This window comes from Netta rufina (assembly GCF_964035555.1).
Source record: "Netta rufina genome assembly, chromosome: 18".
Classification (NCBI taxonomy): Eukaryota; Metazoa; Chordata; class Aves; order Anseriformes; family Anatidae; genus Netta; species Netta rufina.
Window position 1 is genome coordinate 2,843,288 of NC_140142.1, and position 19,710 is coordinate 2,862,997.

General features: G+C 50.0%; 1 protein-coding gene across 1 annotated transcript; it reads right to left on the reverse strand.

Moving 5' to 3' along the window:
* Positions 1–7,258: 7,258 nt before the first annotated feature.
* On the reverse strand, positions 7,259–8,200 carry LOC311216165 (olfactory receptor 14C36-like; the record flags this gene model as incomplete). The annotated part of the gene is made up of 1 exon (XM_084297709.1): positions 7,259–8,200. One exon carries the CDS (start codon positions 8,198–8,200, stop codon positions 7,259–7,261), a length of 942 nt encoding a protein of 313 aa, XP_084153835.1.
* Between the last annotated feature and the right edge of the window lie 11,510 nt (positions 8,201–19,710).

The following is a 19,710-nucleotide window of genomic DNA, read 5'->3' on the forward strand; positions in this document are numbered from 1 at the left end:
CTACCTTTTCTTCTAAGCCAAAGGCTTCATGTAGAGGTGCTGCTAAGCTCTTTGTAACAAACTAAATAAAGGAACCAGCAGGTAGTCAGTTTCTGTGGATCTCATTTCTCATACACTCTTCTCAGGTACAGCAGTGGTTGTGGGATGAAGATCCCTGCTGCAACGTGGTGGAAAACCCTGGTGTTGTTTGGGGCTGCCCTTTTCTGCCCTGGCAGGCACTCCTTGCCTGCAGCCTTTGAGTAAGGGTTGCCACTTTCTTGGACCCACAAACACTGACAGCAGCAGGACATGGTCGTTTTGGTGCTGGTCTCCCTTCTCTTCCACACTGCTGTCTTGTAGCACCACTGAATCAGAACTGGCCTTCCAGCTAACACCCCTAGGAGTACGGCTTTCAAAAGTGAGGTGGAAGAAGCACTGAGGAAGCAGCCTGATCTGATGTGAAAGTTCTCCCTGCTCAGAGCAGATCTTAGCACTGGAAACCTCCAGAGCTCCCTTCTGGCTCTAATCCTGAAGGAAAGAAGGGCAGGACAGGGAGATAGGGGGAAGAAAGACTGCGGTGGGTTAAGGTATTGCTGACATATGTAATCCTTGCTCCACATTGTCCTCAGGGTTACATCATGAATGAGTTCATCCCCAAAAGATCCTCTGCACCATGAGCACCCGGTGTCCAGCTGGTTTGGAAATACTGCAGAGACGTTCTTCTGATGCTTGTGTAACCAGATTGGTGATGGCAGGAAAAGACTGTTCCTTCACTAGTGATCAACTTTCTTCTTCATGTTAGGCCACAACTGAACATCCCTCACAATTCTTAGAGTGTTTGCTTTATGTCAGCGATGAACTGCATTAGGTCTCCTTGATTAGTCTGAGGCACAATGCAATACTTTTTCCCTTCTGCCACTCCAGCACAAAACCTCTGAGTATTTTTTCCACATTGACCTGCTGGGGCATTTCACATTTTTTACCCCTGATGGAAGGGGATGATTCCCAAACTAGGATAAGCAGATGGGTTCTGCTTCAGCCATTTGAACTGTCCTGTTCTTGAGTATTTCCGCCTGAGTTTTGCCACAACTCCTGCACTGTAATGCATCCCTTGTCTGGCATCGCCCTGTCCCCTGTACTGTGGGATGACTGTGCTGTGGTGGGACGTGTTTCCAGTGGTTCGTCTACCAGACACTGTAAAGAATACTATAAGCAGGACTAGAGGGGTTCTGCTTACAGCCAGGGGGAGGCGGGGAAGAAAGGAACAATCGGGTTTACTGGACTGGGTATAGTTAATGGCCTGGTACATCACACCCATAAATGTATCAGGCTCTACTGATACATCAGTACTCACCGGTGCACAGAGTACCCTAATGCCATCAAGCTAGAAAGAGGTAGAACCCACCTGTATTTCTGGAGTGACAGGGGGAACCCAATACATAACTGTACTGGAGGCTGAAGTGAGTCTAACTGGGAAGGAATGGCAAAAGCATCCCATTGGGACTGGCCCAGAGGCTATGTGCATCCTCGGCATAGACTGCTTCAGGAGAGGGAATTCAGAGTTCCAAGAGGGCACCACTGGTGGAGCTTTGGCAGAGCTGCCTTGGAGACAAAGGACATGAAACAGTTATCTACCTTGCTTGGCCTTCCACAGAACCCTTCTGTTGGGGGTTTGCTGAGGGCTGAAGAACAGCAGGTGCCAATGGCTACCACGGTGGCGCACCTGAGGCAGCGTCGCGCTAACCGAGACTCCCTGATTGCCATCCATGAGCTGGGTCATCGACTGGAGAGCCAAGGTGTAGATGCAGAGCTTGGGAGCGTGGTTTAGTGATGGACTTGTCAGCACTAAGGTAAAGATGTATGACCTGGATTACACGTCCCAGAGTAGTGTCAGGCACAACGCAATTCTTTTTACCTTCTGCATCTATAGCACAGGAAGAAGGACTTTGCCCTACTCTATTGACTGGGCAGGTCTTTTCACTTTACTCAGTTTAGGTTTCTGTGTCTGGAAGGTGAAATTCCCCAAATGAGGCCAAGCTCATGGGTGCAGCTACAGCCACTCGAAGATATATATTTTTTAATTTTCATCCTGAGTTTCCCACAGAAGACCCAATAGAGCATAGATGTCCAGTTGTCTGCAAAGATTCTAGCAGAATTTCTCAGGTTCCAATGGTCATTTCAATTTTATTTTATTTTATTTTATTTTATTTTATTTTATTTTATTTTATTTCATTTCATTTCATTTCATTTCATTTTATTTCATTTTTTTCTCTAGGAACTCCTGACTTCTCTTAGAAAGGGTATCATGTGCTCGGCTGGGCTGCAGTTACAGGGACAAAGACTACTGCTGGCAGCAGATGTGTCAGACCTCTAGACTCTACTTTTCCTCCCGATGAAGGTTTCCAAAGAAGACACCATAGAAAAATAGCAGAAGAAGAAAGATGCTCAAAACTGAAATGTAGCAAAATTCAGGATTTATAAACAGAAAATATTTTCATTAGTTGCTTTTTGAAATCTTCTTCCTTAACTACATCATGCAAGCTCTGCAATTAGCTGCACAAGCCGTGAAGACTTTCTAAAACTATGGAAGAAATGTCAGGAGTTTCTGCATTTTAATGAGGTCCATGGAGTATTTTGGCACTGATGCTATGGAGCTCAGGTACTATAGAAGAGAGTGATGTAACCGCTTGAGCAAGTAAAGTCAGGAGGAAAAGTTGAAGCGACTTGGAGTATGAATGGGCCCAACTGAGGGCTGTTACTAAGAAAGCCTCCTCAGGGATATGTTAGGGTAGATAATTAGAGACCATGATTGCAGACTGGCAAAGTCTTGTGCTGAGAAAACTCTTGGTTGATTTTAGTGAAGCAGAAGAGCCAAGGCCTGACCCCAGCCACTGGGAGAGGAGATCCTGCATCCCCATGTCTGGCTCAAGGCTCTTCCTGGGATCTGTGGGATGGAGTGGGCAGTGGGATGCCATGAGAAGAACAGTAGTATGACACCTCTGAGCTGCTGCTCAGAGTTGAAAGAAATCAATGAAGCCTCATCAGAATTAATATAACATATCTCCCAACAAGCTCTAGCCAAGGGGACAAAAACCTCAGGGCTCTTGGGGCCTTCCCTTTTTACCAGCACCCTCTGCCTTCTCCTCTGCAGGCTTTCCTATGCTGTCCCACACTTTGTCCTATTTCCTTCAAGTCTACACACACCCATCTCTTTCTACAACCTTGCTCTCATCCTTTGTTTCACCCATGTCTCGCCAACTCTCACCAGGTACTCCTTGAAAGACAAAGCCCAGGTCTGATCAGACACAAGCCACCTCAGCAGCATCTTCCAAGCCAGGGGCCTGCTGCTGGCCTTGTAGCTTCTTGGCTAGACACAGCCAAGCCTTGTGCCTCCTGCTGCCCAGTCATGGACTCAAGCAGAAGGGACAGGACAACCCATCTGGGGGCCTTCTTTCTGCCTGGGTCCTCCTGGCTCTGGAGGCAGAGGGGATCCCACAGTCAGCATGCCAAGCAGGTGCCTTCTGCTGGCCTAGCAGGGCCACTGCCAGCTGTCAGCCCAAAAGTGCAGATCCCAGGAAGAAGTCAAGGCTGACCTGCCACCTCCAGACAGAAATGACCTCACAGTCCCTTTGTGTGACAGGTTCCTGCTGCTGCCCTATCAAGTGCAGAGACAGAAGTGACCTCAGAGTCCCTGCCACAGTCACATTCCTCGTGCTGGGGCAGGAGATCCTGAGGTAGAGCTGAGCCCTTCAGAGCACTCCTATCCATCTCTTCTTTGTGGCCCACAAGCTGATCAGACCCATGACCCCTCACATCCATCTTTGCATGCCATGTGACTGCAGAGTAACCTCACAGTTCTTGGCCTGCACTAAGGGCCACACCCAGTATAGTACCTAAAGGTAAGGGTTAGGAGAGGGGCTGAAGGTGAGGAAGTCAATGCACAGGAACAGGGGAATCAGCTGTTAGGTGCTCATGCATCAGGGGACTAGGGCTCACCTTTCTGGGTTTGAATTTAAAGAAAGATTTTTTGGGAGGGATTGGTGTTCTGCTTTGCGTATCAGGTCTGTGGTTAAAGTGCGGACAAGCTTAGTGATTTAGGGTTTGTTTAGTTTTTCCAATAATTCTAGGCCTAAATAGAGCATTTAAATCTAGTGTTAAGGGTAGGGATCAAGGTAAGCAAGAGAGTAAGGGTAAGGGAAAGAGGCTATGGACTGAGTTTTGGCTTCAGTGCACACTTAGATGTCAGGCATAGGAGTAGTTGATTCCTGTTTTGGAGTAACATTTAAATGTAGGAATTAAGTTTGCTCTTTGAAGCTGGGGAATAGCCTCATATAAGTGTTTTAAGTCACGGTTACAGCAGCTTCCACATAGCCTGAACCAACTTACCTTTTACAAAATCTTTAGTTTCTGCTGGATAGTCCTATGCCCTCCTCCAAATCTCACATTTCTCCTGACCAGGGCTTCTCCTGACCTCACTATATCAGTCATATTCTTAGGGACATCTTTCTGGTGGCTTTCATGATTTCAGAGTATCTGTCACTGCTCTGTTGGGTACTCTATTCCTGAGAATATTGGCACTTAATACATGATGGAAAAGGACATAAAAGTCCATCAGAGCACCCTGAACATGTGCCCAGCAGCTCGGCACCATCACAAAAGTGCGCTTCCTGCCTACAAGTTTCCTTTCCAGAATGGCTCCTATGGCTCCAGGGTAACTTTTCCCAGGATAAGTTACCCAGGATAAGGGTAACTTTTCCACTCACTTCCCCAGGCCACACCACTCTTGCCCGCAGGCCCCACGGGTCTCTCCAAGCCTCCCCTCTGCCCCTGCAGTAGTGGCACCTCACTGCAGCAGGTTGGTGCATCTCCAGGCTCAGGGGTGTTTCCTGAGGGCCTGCCCTGTGTGGGGAGGAAGAGAGCAAGGTCATCTCCTGGGGCATGGCTGAGCACAGCCCAGACATCCCGCACCGCAGGCAGGTCCCTGCCCCCAGGCTGAGGCACACATGCAAGGTGGACACTTCTCCATCAGCCCAGCTTCACACAGGGACCTTCAGCCCTGCTCCCAGTCCCAAGATTTGGCTACTTCTCCACCCACAGACATACCCTGCTTTCCATCTGGGGACTCAGGCAGGACTTTAAGCATCTGCTAAAGCCATGGATTTCCTTGTTTCTCACAGCCTTCTCACAAGTCTTTCTCCTGGCCCTCCCCACTGCCCAGCACTGCCTCTCAGGTGGCACTTAGTGACCCTTCAGAAGGGCCTTTGGGCTTCCTCAATTGTCCTGGTGCTTATTAGCAATTTCCTGTCTCTTTCCAGAGCTCGGAGGGAACCTTCTTGTTCATCAGGGGCCCTGTACTGGCTGTGGCTGGGACAGAGTTAGTCTCTGCAGAGCAGCCCATGAGGTGCTGTGTTTCGGATATGTGACCAGAGCAGTGCTGGTGACCCACAGTTCTGGTCGCCGTTTTTGAGCAGTGTTTGCAGAGCATCAGGTCCTTCTGTGGCTCAAAATTTGTGAGTTTTACTTGGTTTTGTTATTCTGTCCCCAGTTCCTCTAGAAGAAGAGAAAGCAGGTGGCCGATAGGTGTTTATCTGCTGGATGCATGGAGCAAGGAGGTGTCCGTGGTGCCAGGATATGGAGGTCCATGAAGATGCAGGAGCCCTGCTCTTTTGCCTGGCAGATCCCCAGCACACAGTGCCTGTGCCCCGCAGGGCCAGCCCCGCTCCTCAGGCCAGCACAAGAGGCCTGGCCCAGCCACAGAGCAGCCTGCCCCGAGCAGGGGCCTGCACAAAGAGCTTTCCCTTTGCCCTTTCCCCATCAGTGCAGGCCCAGCAATGCTGCCCTGCTCTTCCCCAGGGCCATCCCTGCTCCCAGGGAGCCTTGCCCAGGGCAGTGTGTTTGTGCTAGCCTGGCTGGCCATTGCTGCTTCCCTCCCTGTGCTCTCTCAGGGCCCCAAGCTGGCGGTGCTGCTATGAGAGCCAGGGGCTGTGGTGCCCTGGGACCCCCGCGGGTCTCCCCCCCTGCCCATGCTGTTCAGGGTGGGCAACAGACCTACGTCCATGGGGATCTCTGCTGCTGAGCCCCTTTCCACCTGCCCTGATTGCTCAGCAGCACAGGGCAGTGCTGGGCAGGACCAAGGGGTGTTTCTGAGGGCACAAAGGGCAGGCGAGTGCTGCACCAGACCTGACCCAGGAGCCTATAAGGAGGGTCTCCACTGTTGCTTTGCAGTATTACGGGCCTTCACCTGCTGGCTCTCCACCACGTCTTCTGGCATTGCAGAGCCCTCCTTTAGCCCATCAAATCTTCAGATTCCTCTTTTCCTTTACCAGACCCGTCTTTGGATACTCATACATTTGATGAGGTTCTAATCACTACCCAGTGAGCACCATGTCCCTGCAGATCTCCTGACATCTCCAGGCTGGCATTGGCCATCTGACTGACTGCAGTGGGCAGTGTTGTCTATTTGGGCATGTGCTGCCACAAAGGGAGTTCTTGGCCCAGCCCTTGGTTCCTCAGGGACCACCCTGGGACTTTCAGCCTCTGTCCCTCACTCCATGACAAACCCCAGGAAACAGAAGAGCAGGGAGCAACCCCTTGGCTGTGTTCCTGATAGCACATTTGGAAGAGGTGTCCAGGCTTCTGGGTTTGCACTGAGAAAGACCCTCTTGTTACTGTGGTGCTAGCAGGTAGGCCAGTTGTTACCCAGGGCTGCACAGTGCCTGCTGCTGCCTGTAGCCACAGACACTGCAAAGACAACAGGACAGTCATCAACGAATATGAGACCTCGAGACTAAGACAGATACAAGAGCACAAGAAAGAAATGATGAACCAAAAAGAAAGAAGCAGTGAAAAGGCCACATCCTGCTGCTGGCCATGGCCATGGCTCCAGGGAAGCAGCAGCCCCGACCTGAAGGCAGCAGAGAGGCAGAGCCCAGCGGGCAGTGAGGGGCAGCCCCGAGGGCCACCGGGGCTTCTCCTGCATGTGTCAGCTGGGCTCTTGGTCCTGAGCCCCTCCTGCGTGCTGGGGGTTTTCACCAGCTCCAGAAAAGATTGGAAGAGATTGCAGCTCAGACCAATGAATTTCTGATGGCTTTCTTATTAGGTTTATCTACGCAGGAAGCCATCTTCTACAGGAAAATAATTGACTTGTAGGAGGCTAGGAATAATATTTAATCAGAAGTGAAATAATGAGAGGAAATAATAATACACACATTTATTAATAGAAGACATCATATTATTTTCTTTCTGAGAATAGCTGGGATTTCTAATATTAGGCATAGTATTATAGGTGAATTTGCTGACGATGTGTGTATTCAAGTAGAGTCCTGATGGAATCCCTTAGTTCCCGGTTCCTCAAGCTGTAGATGAGGGGGTTAAATACTGGAGGAACCACAGTGTACAGAAGTGTGACCACCAGGTCCAGGGATGGGGAGGAAATGGAGGGGGGCTTCAGGTAGGCAAAGATGGAAGTGCTGATCATCAGGGAGGTGACAATCAGGTGAGGGAGGCACGTGGAAAAGGCTTTGTGCTGGCCCTGCTCAGAGGGCATCCTCAGCACTGCCCTGAAGATCTGCACATAGGACAGCACAATGAAAACAAAACAACCAAATGCTAACAAAATGCTAAACAGAATTGCCCAAACTTCTCTGAGATAGGAATCTGAGCAGGAGAGCTTGAGGATGTAGGGGATTTCACAGAAGAACTGGTCCACAGCATTGCCTTGGCAGAGGGGCAGGGAAAATGTGTTGGCCGTGTGCAGGACAGCATTGAGAAAGCCACTGCCCCAGGCAGCTGCTGCCATCTGGGCACAAGCTCTGCTGCCCAGGAGGCTCCCATAGTGCAGAGGCTTGCAGATGGCAACGTAGCGGTCATAGGCCATGACGGTGAGAAGGGAAAACTCTGCATCAAAAAAAAAGACTAAAAAAAGTACTTGGGCAGCACAACCTTGATAGGAGATGACCCTGGTGTCCCAGAGAGAATTGGCCATGGCTTTGAGTAGAGTGGTGGAGATGGATCCCAGGTCGAGGAGGGCGAGGTTGAGGAGGAAGAAGTACATGGGGGTGTGCAGGCGGTGGTCGCAGGCTACGGCGCTGAGGATGAGGCCGTTGCCCAGGAGGGCAGCCAGGTAGATGCCCAGGAAGAGCGCGAAGTGCAGGAGCTGCAGCTCGCGCGTGTCTGCGAATGCCAGCAGCAGGAACTCGCTAACAGAGCTGATGTTGGGCATTTGCTGACTTTGTACTTGCTTGTCTGTTGAAGTGGAGAAGGCAAAGCAATGTTAGAACAGACTTCTCTGAGGAAAATAGGAAATAAAACAGAAGGGTGGATAACTCAAAGTCAGAAAAATGTCAGACCAATGAGCTTTGCAGTATTGTTGCAAACAACTGAGCTGATTGAGGAGCAAAGCTGCAACTATTTTCCTCACTTTATTTTATCCTAGTTGCCCGTATAACACATAGGAGAGGTATTGAATAGTGGAACGCCCTTACACTACTTCCACACTCCAGGTGATATCCTGTGGGTGCCAAGAGGTAAAGGACTTGTCCTCTGGGGAAGACTGAGCAGAGCAGCTCTTCCCATCAGTCCTGCTCTCTGCTGCCCTGGGCTACCCCTCTATGAGCTACAGGACCATCCCTCTCAGGTGCTGCCCTGAGAAGAAACAGGAGACAGCTGAGAGCAGAGAAGCCCCACTCCAAGTGCAGCTGGACAGAATCTTCACCTTTTTTCCAGGGGACTGATCAGGATCTCAGCTCTTCCCTCCTAGACAGGGCTGCAGAGGCCTCATTTCTTCTGCCCACAGACAGCCATCCAGCACCATGGAGATGATGTTAGTATGGAGGTGTCTTTTCCTTGTGGCACCTGGATAACACAAGGATGCCACGAGAGAGCTGCATTCTGCGGGAGAGCAGCCTGCAGCCCAGGAGGATGCCCCACAGACAGAGCTGGATATCTGAAAGCTGGAGTGTCCCATATCCCAGCTGCACCGTTGCAGGGTCTGGAGGAGGTTTGGCCACTCCTCTCTTATCTGACCAGGGATACCTAGGTTATGACACTCCAAGAGGCTTCTGGCAGACTTCCTCACCTCGCACGGAAACCCAGCAGGACTCTCAAAGCCTGCTGCATTGCCCACTGCCCTCCCAGAAACAAGACCCAGTAGGGGACCCTTTCAGGACCTGCTGCTGCATGGCCCTGCAGCCAGACCCTTACCTTGTCAAGGGCTGTGCAGGTTTCTCCAGCAGGCAGCTCTCAGCATCCTCCCCCTGCCAACTGCCTCCAAGCCCTCTCTCCTTCTCTGCTCTCCCCATGCCAGCTGCAGTCAGAGCCCCCAGCCCTGCTGCGCTGTACAGATGTGCTGCTCCTGGGCACAGCTGTCTCTCTGCTTCATGGCACTTTCTGAAATGTGTTTTCTCTGTCCCACGAGCCCGTCCCAGCTCAGCAGCACAACACCAGACCAAGGCATTGGAATCACCCCTCTGGGGCTTTGCTGATGAGCCCAAGAACCTCAGGTACTCAGAGACAATTGAAGACGTCTCTCCAGAAGTCCAAGTCAAAGGCAAGTTTCCTGCAGTGTCCCCCTGAGGGCCAGCACTGACACAGCCTCCCTTGGAGCTCATTCGAGCAGAACCCTGGAGGCAGTGAGGACAAGGAGACAAAGGCAATGTGAAGGTGACACTGATGCGTAGGAAGACTGGATGTGTGTCACCAAGCACAAGGGCCAGGCCTTGACCTCCAGCCCCTGGGAAGGGAGATTCTTTCCTTGACAGGTTGGTCAGGGCTCTTTGTGGGGCAGTAGGAGATGGGGATGTGTATTGCCAAGTGCGGGACAATGGTACGACTCCTGCCTGGTTCATGGGTGGAGGTGAGGAGGCAATGAGGCCCTGGTGCTTTAACAATATGTCTCCTCATTGGCTTTAGTGGCTTAGATAGCAGCCATTACCATGGATACAAAGATTTTGGTTCTGTTGGGACTTTCAGCCTTTCCAGTGTCCTTGCTCTTCTCTGAAGCAGGCTGTCCTAGGAAATCGCAGTCCTGTACCTTTTTCCCCGTTCCTGTAGATCATTGTGTTTGTGGTGTCTCATGGGATCTGAGCTTAGTCTGATAACTCCGATTCTCTTGGTGGCCATGCTCCTCGTAAGGAAGCTCTGTATAAGCTGGCCTGGTTCCTGGTGAGCAGGCACCACTACTTGTATGCCATCCCTCATGGAGGGTGTTCACAAATCTATGGAGCTGGATGGGATATAGCCGAGGGTACTGAGGGAACTGGCAGAAGTGCTCACCAAGCTGCCTTCCATCATTTATCAGCAGTCCTGGCTATCAGGGATGTTCCCAGTCAGCTGGTGACTAGCAACTGTGATGGTCACCTACAAAATATCTGGAAGGAGGATCGCGGAACTACAAGCCTGTCAGTCTGAACTCGGTCCTGGGGAAGCTCTTGGAGCAGATTACCTTGAATTCCATCACACAACGCTTCCAGAACAACCAGGTGATCAGGCCCAGCCAGCATGGGTTTCTCAAAGGCAGGTCCCGCTTGGCAAATCAGATCTCAAGGTGTGACAGGGTGATGCTCTCAGTGGATGAGGGAAAGGCTGTGGATGTGCTCTACCTAGACCACAGTAAAGCTTTTCCATCTTTTCCCACAACATTCTCCAGAGAAACTGGCTGCTCAAGGCTTGGACAGGTGTACGCTTTGTGGGGTTAAAAACTGGATGTCCTGGTTTCAGTTAGCACAGAATTAATTTTCTTCCTAGTAGCTGGTGGAATGCTGTGTTTTGGCTTAGAATGAGAAGAGTGCTGATAACACCCCGATGCTTTAATTGTTGCAGAGCAGTGCTTATACTAAGCCAAGGACATCTCAGCCTTTGCTCTGTCCTGCCAACAGGCAGGCTGGGGGGTGCAGTAAGAGCTGGGAGGGGACAGACCCAGGACAGGTGACCCGAACTAGCCAAAGGGGTATTCCATACCATCTGACGTCATGCTAAACAATATATAGGGGTGGCTAGCCGGGGGGAGGGGGCCGGACTGCTCGGGGTTAGGCTGGGCATCGGTCAGCGGGTGGTGAGCAATTGCATTGTGCATCACTTGTTTGTACATACTATTATTACTTTCGTATTATTCCCATTGTATCATCATTATTATTATTGTTATTATTATTTTTGTTATTTTTTTTCCTGTCTTATTAAACTGTCTTTATCTCAACTCACGGGCTTCACTTTCCATTTCTCTCCCCCGTCCCAGAGAGGGAGGGGGGAGGGTGAGCGAACGGCTGCGTGGTGTTTAGCTGCCGGTCGGGTTAAACCACGACACTGGACCAAAGAGTCATGGTAAATGTGAACAAGTGCAGATGGAGGCCTGTCCTTAGTGTCCTGCAGGGCCCAGTACTGCAGCCAGTTCTCTTCAATATCTCCGTCAATGATGTGGATGAGGGGATCGAGTGCACCCTCAGTAAGTTTGCAGATGACACCAAGTTTGGAGTGAATGTTGATCTGTTAGGAGGGCTTGTGAAGCCACAACTCGAGTACTGTGCTCAGCTCTGGGGCCCCAATAAGGATGTGTATCTATTAGAAGGAGTCCAGAGGAGGGCCATGAGGACAATCAATGGGCTGCAGCACTTTTCCTAGGAACATGCTGAGGAAGATGGGTTTGTTCAGCCTGGACAAGAGAAGGCTCTGGGGAGACCTTAAAGAGCCCTTCCAGTACCAATAGGGGGCCTACAGGACAGCTGGGGAGGGACTCTTCATCAGTGTCATGATAGGAGTAGTGGTAATGGTTTTAAACTGAAAGAGAGTAGATTTAGATTAGCCATTAGAAAGAAATTCTTGACTTAGAGGGTGGTAAGGCAGCGGAACAGGCTGCCCAGGGAAGCTGTGGATGCCCTGTCCCTGGAAGTATTCAAGGCTAGGTTGGATGGGGCTTTGAGCAACCTTATCTAGTGGAAGCCGACTGAATGGTGGGGCAGAGTGAGAAGCAGAGAAAGCCTTGATGCTGTGCAAACTCTGCACAGGAACAGCGACTACAGCCGTGGGTGACCAACATTGCTCTGGTCACATATTAAAAACACAGCACCGCAGGGACTGTTCTGCAGAGAGCAACTCCATCCCAGCCAGAGCCAGTGTCCTCATGAGGGACAAGAAGGCCCTGGAAGGAGCCAGGAAGTTGCTAATAAGCATCAGAACAATTGAGGAAGCCCAAAGGCCCTTCTGAAGGGTCACCGAGTGCCACCTGAGAGGCAGTGCTGGGCAGTGGGGAGGGCCAGGAGAAAGACTTGTGAGAAGGCTGTGAGAAACAAGGACACTCAGGGCTTTTGCAGATCCTTAAAGTCCTGCCTGAGTCCCCAAATGGAAAGCAGGGTATGTCTGTGGGTGGAGAAGTAGCCAAATCTTGGGACTGGGGCAGGGTTGAAGGTCCCTGCGTGAAGCTGGACTGATGGAGAAGTGTCCACCTTGCATGTGTGCCTCAGCCTGGGAGCAGGGGCCTGCCCACGGTGTGGGATGTCTGGGCTGTGCTCAGCCATGCCCCAGGAGATGACCTTGCTCTCTTCCTCCCCACCACTCCCCACACGGGGCAGGCCCTCAGGAAACACCCCTGAGCCTGGAGATGCACCAACCTGCTGCAGTGAGGTGCCACTACTGCAGGGGAAGAGGGGAGGCTTGGAGAGACACATGGGGCCTGCGGGCAAGAGTGGTGTGGCCTGGGGAAGTGAGTGCCTGCGAAAAGTTACCCTGGAGCCATAGGAGCCATTCTGGAAAGAAAACTTGTAGGGAGGAACCACACTTTTGTGGCACTGCAGAGCTGCTGGGCACATTGTGCAGGATGGACATTGGTGTCCTTTTCCATCGTGTCTTAAGTGGCGCTTTTCTCCGAAATAGAGTAGCCAACAGAACACTGACAGATAGTCTAAGATCATGAAAGGCATCATAAGCATGCCCCTAAAAAGATAAGTTATATGGGGAAATCAGGAGAAGACAGCCCAGGAGAAACGTGAGACTGAGAGGAGGGAATAGGGGCTTGGCCAGCCAAAATTAAGGATTTTGTAGAGGTAAGAGGGTTCAGGTTCTGCTGATGCTGCCGTAACTGTGACTTAAAATAGTCATATGAGGCTATTCCCTGGCTTCAACCTGTAAACTAAATTCCTAAACCTAAATGCTACTCAGCACCCTGACAGGAATCCACTACTCTAATGACTGACCTCAAAGTATCCCTAGAAGACAAAACTCAGCCCATAGCCACTTCCCCTAGCTCTTACTCTCTTAATCACTCTGATCTCTGCCCTTAATAGTAGCATTAGAATGGTCTATTTAACACTAGAACACTGCTAAAGGGACCTAAACAAAACCCTAACTCCAAATTAATGTGAGGGGCCATGGATCTGATCAGCTTGTGGGCCACAAGGAGGAGATGGGTGGGAATGCTGTGATGAGCTCAGCTCTGCCTCAGGATCTCCTGCCCCAGCAGCAGGAATGTGACTGTGGCAGGGACTGTGAGGTCACTTCTGTCTCTGCACTTGATAGGCCAGCAGCAGGAACGTGTCACGGAAAGGGACTGTGAGGTCACTTGTGTCTGGAGGTGGCAGGTCACCCTTGACTTCTCCCTGGGAGCTGCACTTTTGGGCTGACATCTGGCAGTGGCCCTGCTAGGCCAGCAGAAGGCACCTGCTTGGCATGCTGACTGGGGGATCCCCTCTGCCTCCAGACCCAGGAGGACCCAGACAGAAAGAAGGCCCCAACATGGGTTGTCCTGTCCCTTCTGCTTGAGTCCATGACTGCACAGCAGCAGGCACAAGGCTTGGCTGTGTCTAGCCAAGAAGCTGCAAGGCCAGCAGCAGGCCCATGGCTTGGAAGGTGCTGGTGAGTATCTATGATCAGACCCTAGCTTTTTTTTTCAAGGAACAGCTGGTGAGGGTTGATGAGACGTTGGTGAAATGATGGAAATGCTGGGATGAGAGCAAGGTGGTGAACAGAGATAGGGGGTCTGCAGACTTCCAGGAAATAAGACAAAGTGTTTGACAGCATATTTAAGCGTGCAGAGGAAAAGACACAGGTTGCTGTTAAAAAGGGAAGGCCCCAACAGTCCTGACACTTTGCCTAGAGCTTATGAGAAAAGGAGATATAGTCATTGAAATGCAGCCTCTTTGCTTCCTTGTAACCCTGTGCAGAGGCAGGGTGGTGTCATACAAGTTTTCCTCTCATGGCATCACACTGCCCACCGCATTCCTCAGACCTCCAGGAAAAGTCCTGAGCCAGACAGGGGGGTGCAGGATCTCCCCTCACAGTTCCAGGGGTCAGGCCTTGGCTCTTCTGCTTCACCAAATCCAAGAAAGACCTTTCTCAGCACAGTGCTTTGCCTGTCTATAATCATGGCCTCCAATTATCTGCCCTAAGCAGTCCCTGGGGAGGCTTTGTTAGTAACAGCCCTCAGTGGGGCCCATTAATACTCCAAGTCACTTCAGCTTTTCCTTTTGAGTTTGTTTTTTTTCGCACAGTTGCATCATTCTCCTCTCAGTACCCAGGTTTCTTTGACTCAGCACCAAAACATGCAATGGAACTCATTAAAACACAGAAACTCCTAAGGAGCCATGTCTCTCCCAACATTTTCTTCAAGTCTTCAAGACTTGTTCAGCTAATTGGAGAGCTTTCATGTTGTAGTTAAGGGGGAAGATTTCAAGGAGCATCTAATAAAAATCTTTCTTCATTTTAAAGGCTGAATTTTGTTCTGTTTCAGTTTAGAGCATCATTCTCCTGGTTATATTGGTCTAGGGTTTCTCCTTTAAAGCCCTGTTTAGGTGGGAAGAGCAGGGTTTTTCCTATTTCAAAACAAACAACAGGAAATCATGCTCCAATTTTCCAAAAAAAAAAAAAAAAAAAGTTCAAGTTCCTAATTTTGTTGCCTCCCGTGATGTTTACCTTCCCAAAAGGAGGACTGTACATGATGTATTTTACAGTGATTAATAGGAAATTTTAAGTAATTGTGTTAATATTAATCCATATCATACTAATTCAATGATAAACGAGGAGGGTCTTACTAAGGAAACCATTAGACAGACTGCTGAGAGATGGGCGACCTTGAACTCACTGAAACTCCAAGCAGCAACTGGGTCACTGAGAGTTGTCTGAATGATTAAACGGTAAGAGGAGGGCAAACCAGGAGAATGATGGGAAGTGCATAGGTCCAGACAGGGAGCTGGAAAGGGGACATTCAGCAGGGTCTATGTAATCAAGATGAGTTTTGTGCCTGGAAGATGAGGGAGGGAGCACACCATGATAGAAAAGCGATGACAATGCAAGTACAGGTGAACACCAGTATTTCTTCTCCTGGGATGAATATGCATCCTGAAAAATCACATTTCTTCATGATAGAAATTACACTTCACATGAGACATTTTACGGAAGGGATTGAATCTTTTGAGCTGATGAGTTGTTGCTTTATCATTCAAGTACTGAAAAAAATACTGGGTATTCTGGCAGAGCTTTGCTGTCTGATCATAAGCAACCAGGGAAAACCTCCAGTGGCCCCGTTGTGTTTGAGGCACTTCCCCGGACCAGCAGATGTCAGAAAAGACCTGCAGGACGTAGTTAAGGGAAAAGATTTCACAAAGCACAGAATAAAAATATTTTCTTGATTCAAAGGCTGAATGTTGTTGCATTTCCATTTGGAGCATCATTCTCCTACTGCTATTCATCCAGGGTGACTTCTCTGGAGAACTCCATCAGGAGGAAAAGCAGAGTCTGGAGGTCTGACACCTCCACTTCCAGAAATGGTCTTTGTCCGTGTAACTGCAGCCCAGCCCAGCACATGAAACCCTTTCTAAGACAAGTCAGGGGTTCCTTGGGAAACAATTAAAGTAATAAATAAAATAAAATAAAATAAAATAAAATAAAATAAAATAAAATAAAACCAAAAATAAAATAAAATAAAATAAAATAAAATAAAATAAAATAAAATAAAATAAATAATATTTGAAATGACCATTGGGATCTGAGAAATTGTAAACGAATCTTAGTAGACAACTAGACATCCATAGTCTCTATTGGGTCTTCCATGGAATACTCAGGAAGAAAAGTAAAGGAAATATATGTTCATTGGCTGTAGCTGTACCCATGAGATTGGCCGCTTTTGGGAAATTGCTCCTTCCAGACATGGAAACCTAAATTGAGTAAAGTGAAAAGAGCTGCCCAGTCAATAGAGTAGGGCAAAGTCCTACTTCCTGTGCTATAGATGCAGAAGGTAAAAAGAATTGCATTGTGCCTGACACTACTCTGGGACGTGTCACCCAGGTCAGGCAACTTTGTCTTAGTGCTGACAAGGCCATCCCTAAAGCACGCTCCCAAGCTCTACATCTACACCTTGGCTCTCCAGTCGATGACCCAGCTCATGGATGGCAATCAGGGACTCTCGGTTAGCGCGACGCTGCCTCAGGTGCACCAGCATGGTAGCCATTGACACCTGCTGTTCTTCAACCCTCAGCAAACCCCCAACAGAAGGGTTCTGTGGAAGGCCAAGCAATGTAGACAACTGTTTCATGTCCTTTGTCTCCAAGGCAGCTCTGCCAAAGCCCCACTGGTGGTACCCACTTAGAACTTTACAGTTCCTTCTCCTGAAGCAGTCTAAGCTGAGGATGCACATAGCCTCTGGGCTAGTCCCATTGGGGTGTGTGATATATGGAGTAATATTTGTGTCAAGAAGATGGTTGATATGAAGAAGGGGTCATGTGGGGTTGTAGCCATGGGGGTTGGCAAGCCCTATGGTTGATGATACCATCAGACTCTTAAGGATGAGGCCATCAGGAATGTAAAAGTGCTTAGAGGGAACATAGAAGGCTGAGGACCTGTAACCCCGGTCATGGAACTTTACCTCAGTACTGACAAGTCCATCACTAAACCACACTACCAAGCTCTACATCGACATCATGTCAGATGTTCACGTGTGCAGGCAGACAGTTCAGCCTTTGTGTGATTGTGCGCTCTCTGACAAGACAGCAGCATCAGGAGCTGCAGGAAAGTTTGGATAATACAGGAGTAACTAGCTGCATTGAATTGCAGCACAGAGTCACAGAATGGTAGGCGATGGAAGGCTGCCAGGTTCCACCTTTTCTGTGCTTCCTTCTCATGCGTGCTCTCAGTTTCTCTGGAGCTGTGTCCTGAATGTTATGGGGTTGTGCAGGTCTAAATTAGAAGGGCCAAAGGAAGGTGATTAAAGGATTGGAGCATCTCAATCCCATCCAATTGGTTCCTAGCCTGAATCAAGAGGAGTGTGGACAGCAGGTTGAGAGAGGTGATCCTCCCCCTTTACGCAGATCTGGTGAGGCCACACCTGGAATAGTGTGGGCAGTTTGGGGCTCCCCAGTACAAGAGGGGCATAGAATGTCTAGAGAGGGTCCAGCATAGAGCCAGGAAGGTGATTGAGGGATTTGAGCATCTGTCCTCTGAGGAAAGACTAAGCACGTTGGGCCTGTTTAGCCCAGAGAAGAGGAGATTGAGAAGGGATCTTATCAACCTCTACAAATACCTGAGGGGACAATGTAAAGAGAATGGTGCCAAAATCTTCTTAGTGGTGGCCAGTGATAGGACCTGGCAGCCTTCCATCCCCTGCCCTTCTGTGACTCTGTGCTGCAATTCCATTCAGCTGGTTACTTCTGTATTATCCAAACTTTCTTACAGCTCCCGATGCTGCGATCTTGTCAGAGACAGGACAATCACATGAAGGTGGAACTGTTTGCCTGCAGACAATAGCTGTTAACAGAATGGAGCATTAATGTGGGTGAACAAGGAGAAAATACAGGATTTTGCCTACATACACCTCTTGGCATTTACAAGGAGAAGAGCCCAGTCCTGCACCGGAGAAAGAGTAACCCCACACATCAGGGCAGGCTGGGACCCTGCTGAGTGAGTAGTGGCCAGGAGGAGAGGAGTATGGCCATCAAGAAGATCTGAGTTATCAGACTCAGCTGAGATCTATAAGAGACCACCAACAGAAGGGACTGCAGCCAGCAGGGAAAGAGGTGCAGCTATGAGAGTCCTTAGGAAAGGCTGCTGTGGAAAGGACTAAGGGCTGTGACAAGACAGAGTCCCAGCAGGACCCAGGTCTTTGTGCCCATGGCTATGGCTGTTGTCTCTGCCACTGAGGCCTATGGAGAGACAGCCGATCATTAAAGCACCAGAGCCTCATTGCCTCCTCGCCCCCACCCATGAACCAGACAGGCATCATACCATTCTCCTGCACTTGGCCATGCACATCCCCATCTCCTACTGCTTCACAAAGAGCCCTGAGCAATTTGGGAAGAGAACAGATCTCCTTCCTAGGCAACATGAGTCAAGGCCTGACCCTTGTGCTGGTGAAACACATCCAGTTTTCCTACACCTCAGTGTCATCTTCACATTGCCTTTGTCTCCTTGTCCTCACTGCCTCCAGGGTTCTGCTCTAATGAGCTCCAAGGGAGGCTGTGTCAGTGTTGGCCCTCAGGGGGACACTGCAGGAAACTTGCCTCTGACTTGGACTTCTGGAGAGATGTCTTCAATTGTCTCTGAGTGCCTGAGGTTCATGGGCTCATCAGCAAAGCCCCCAGAGGGGTGATTGCAGTGCCTTGGGCTGGTGCTGTGCTGCTGAGCTGGGCTTGGCTCGTGGGACAGAGTGAGTTCGTGGCAAGAGGGCCGTAGTGCAGAGAGACAGCTGTGCCCAGGAGCAGCTCCTCTGAACAGCGCAGCAGGGCTGGGGGCTCTGACCGCAGCTGGCACACAGAGAGGAGAGAAGGAGAGAGGGCTTGGAGGCACTGAGGAGCACAACAACAGAGGGCAGCGTGTGGCAGGACACATCTGCAGGCTCCTGAAACCGTGAGGCTCTGGCAGCAGGGACATGCAGGTGGGGTTACAAGAGGGGTCTTGTAAGGCTGGCACATCTGATTACTGATAGCATCTGTCAAGATGGGTCTCTTTGTTTCTCCAGAAACGAGTAGAAAACACTTTAGAGAATGGCATTTATGATTGGAGCTTTCAACAAGAAGACCACGGTAGGGGTTACCTGAAAGGCAAGATATTTTCTGTAGCCTGTGCTTGCGTTAGAGTGGACGCCAGTTTCATGGTAATGGGTAGTCAGGTTTGTACTGCAGGCTGAGACTGCTAGAGCATTGCAGTGAGGGATCAATATTTAATCAATGAACTTCATGAAGTCCCTTCCCACACCTCAGCCCACAGACTGCACCAACATCATCCTTGTGATCCTCACATGTTTTATTCTAGCTGATATAAAGGAGCTGCAAACCCTATGATGCCCAGTGCCCTGTCTTTGAGAGTATCTCCTTGCTTGAGATGTGCACAGATCACCTGCAATGAGCAGGAGCTACCTCTTCTGCAGGCAGAGCTGCAGCACAGGAGGGTCTGCTGAGTGTCCGTCTGTCCCTCCCTGGCCTTGCCTCCCCTGGCAGCAGCACGCTGGCATTCCTCCTGGCTTCTCCAGCTGGACGTGCTGCTGCTGGTCTTGTTTGCAGGCTGGCTGGGGATGGGGGTTTAGATGCCCATGGAGTTAGTCCTCAGTGTGCTTGGAGGAAAGGTAGTACGGGGACTGGTTTAGGGGTCTGGAGTTGGGCACTTTGAGCCTCGATGTCTCTGCTCTCAGCAGTGTCCTGGTTTGTTTCAGGGAAACATAAGAGTGCAATTGTCCCGTAGGTCAAAGAGACACCAGTACAGGGCAGTTGACACTAGGACTAACACACAGACTTGATGTGCTCTCTCAAGGACACTGCACTG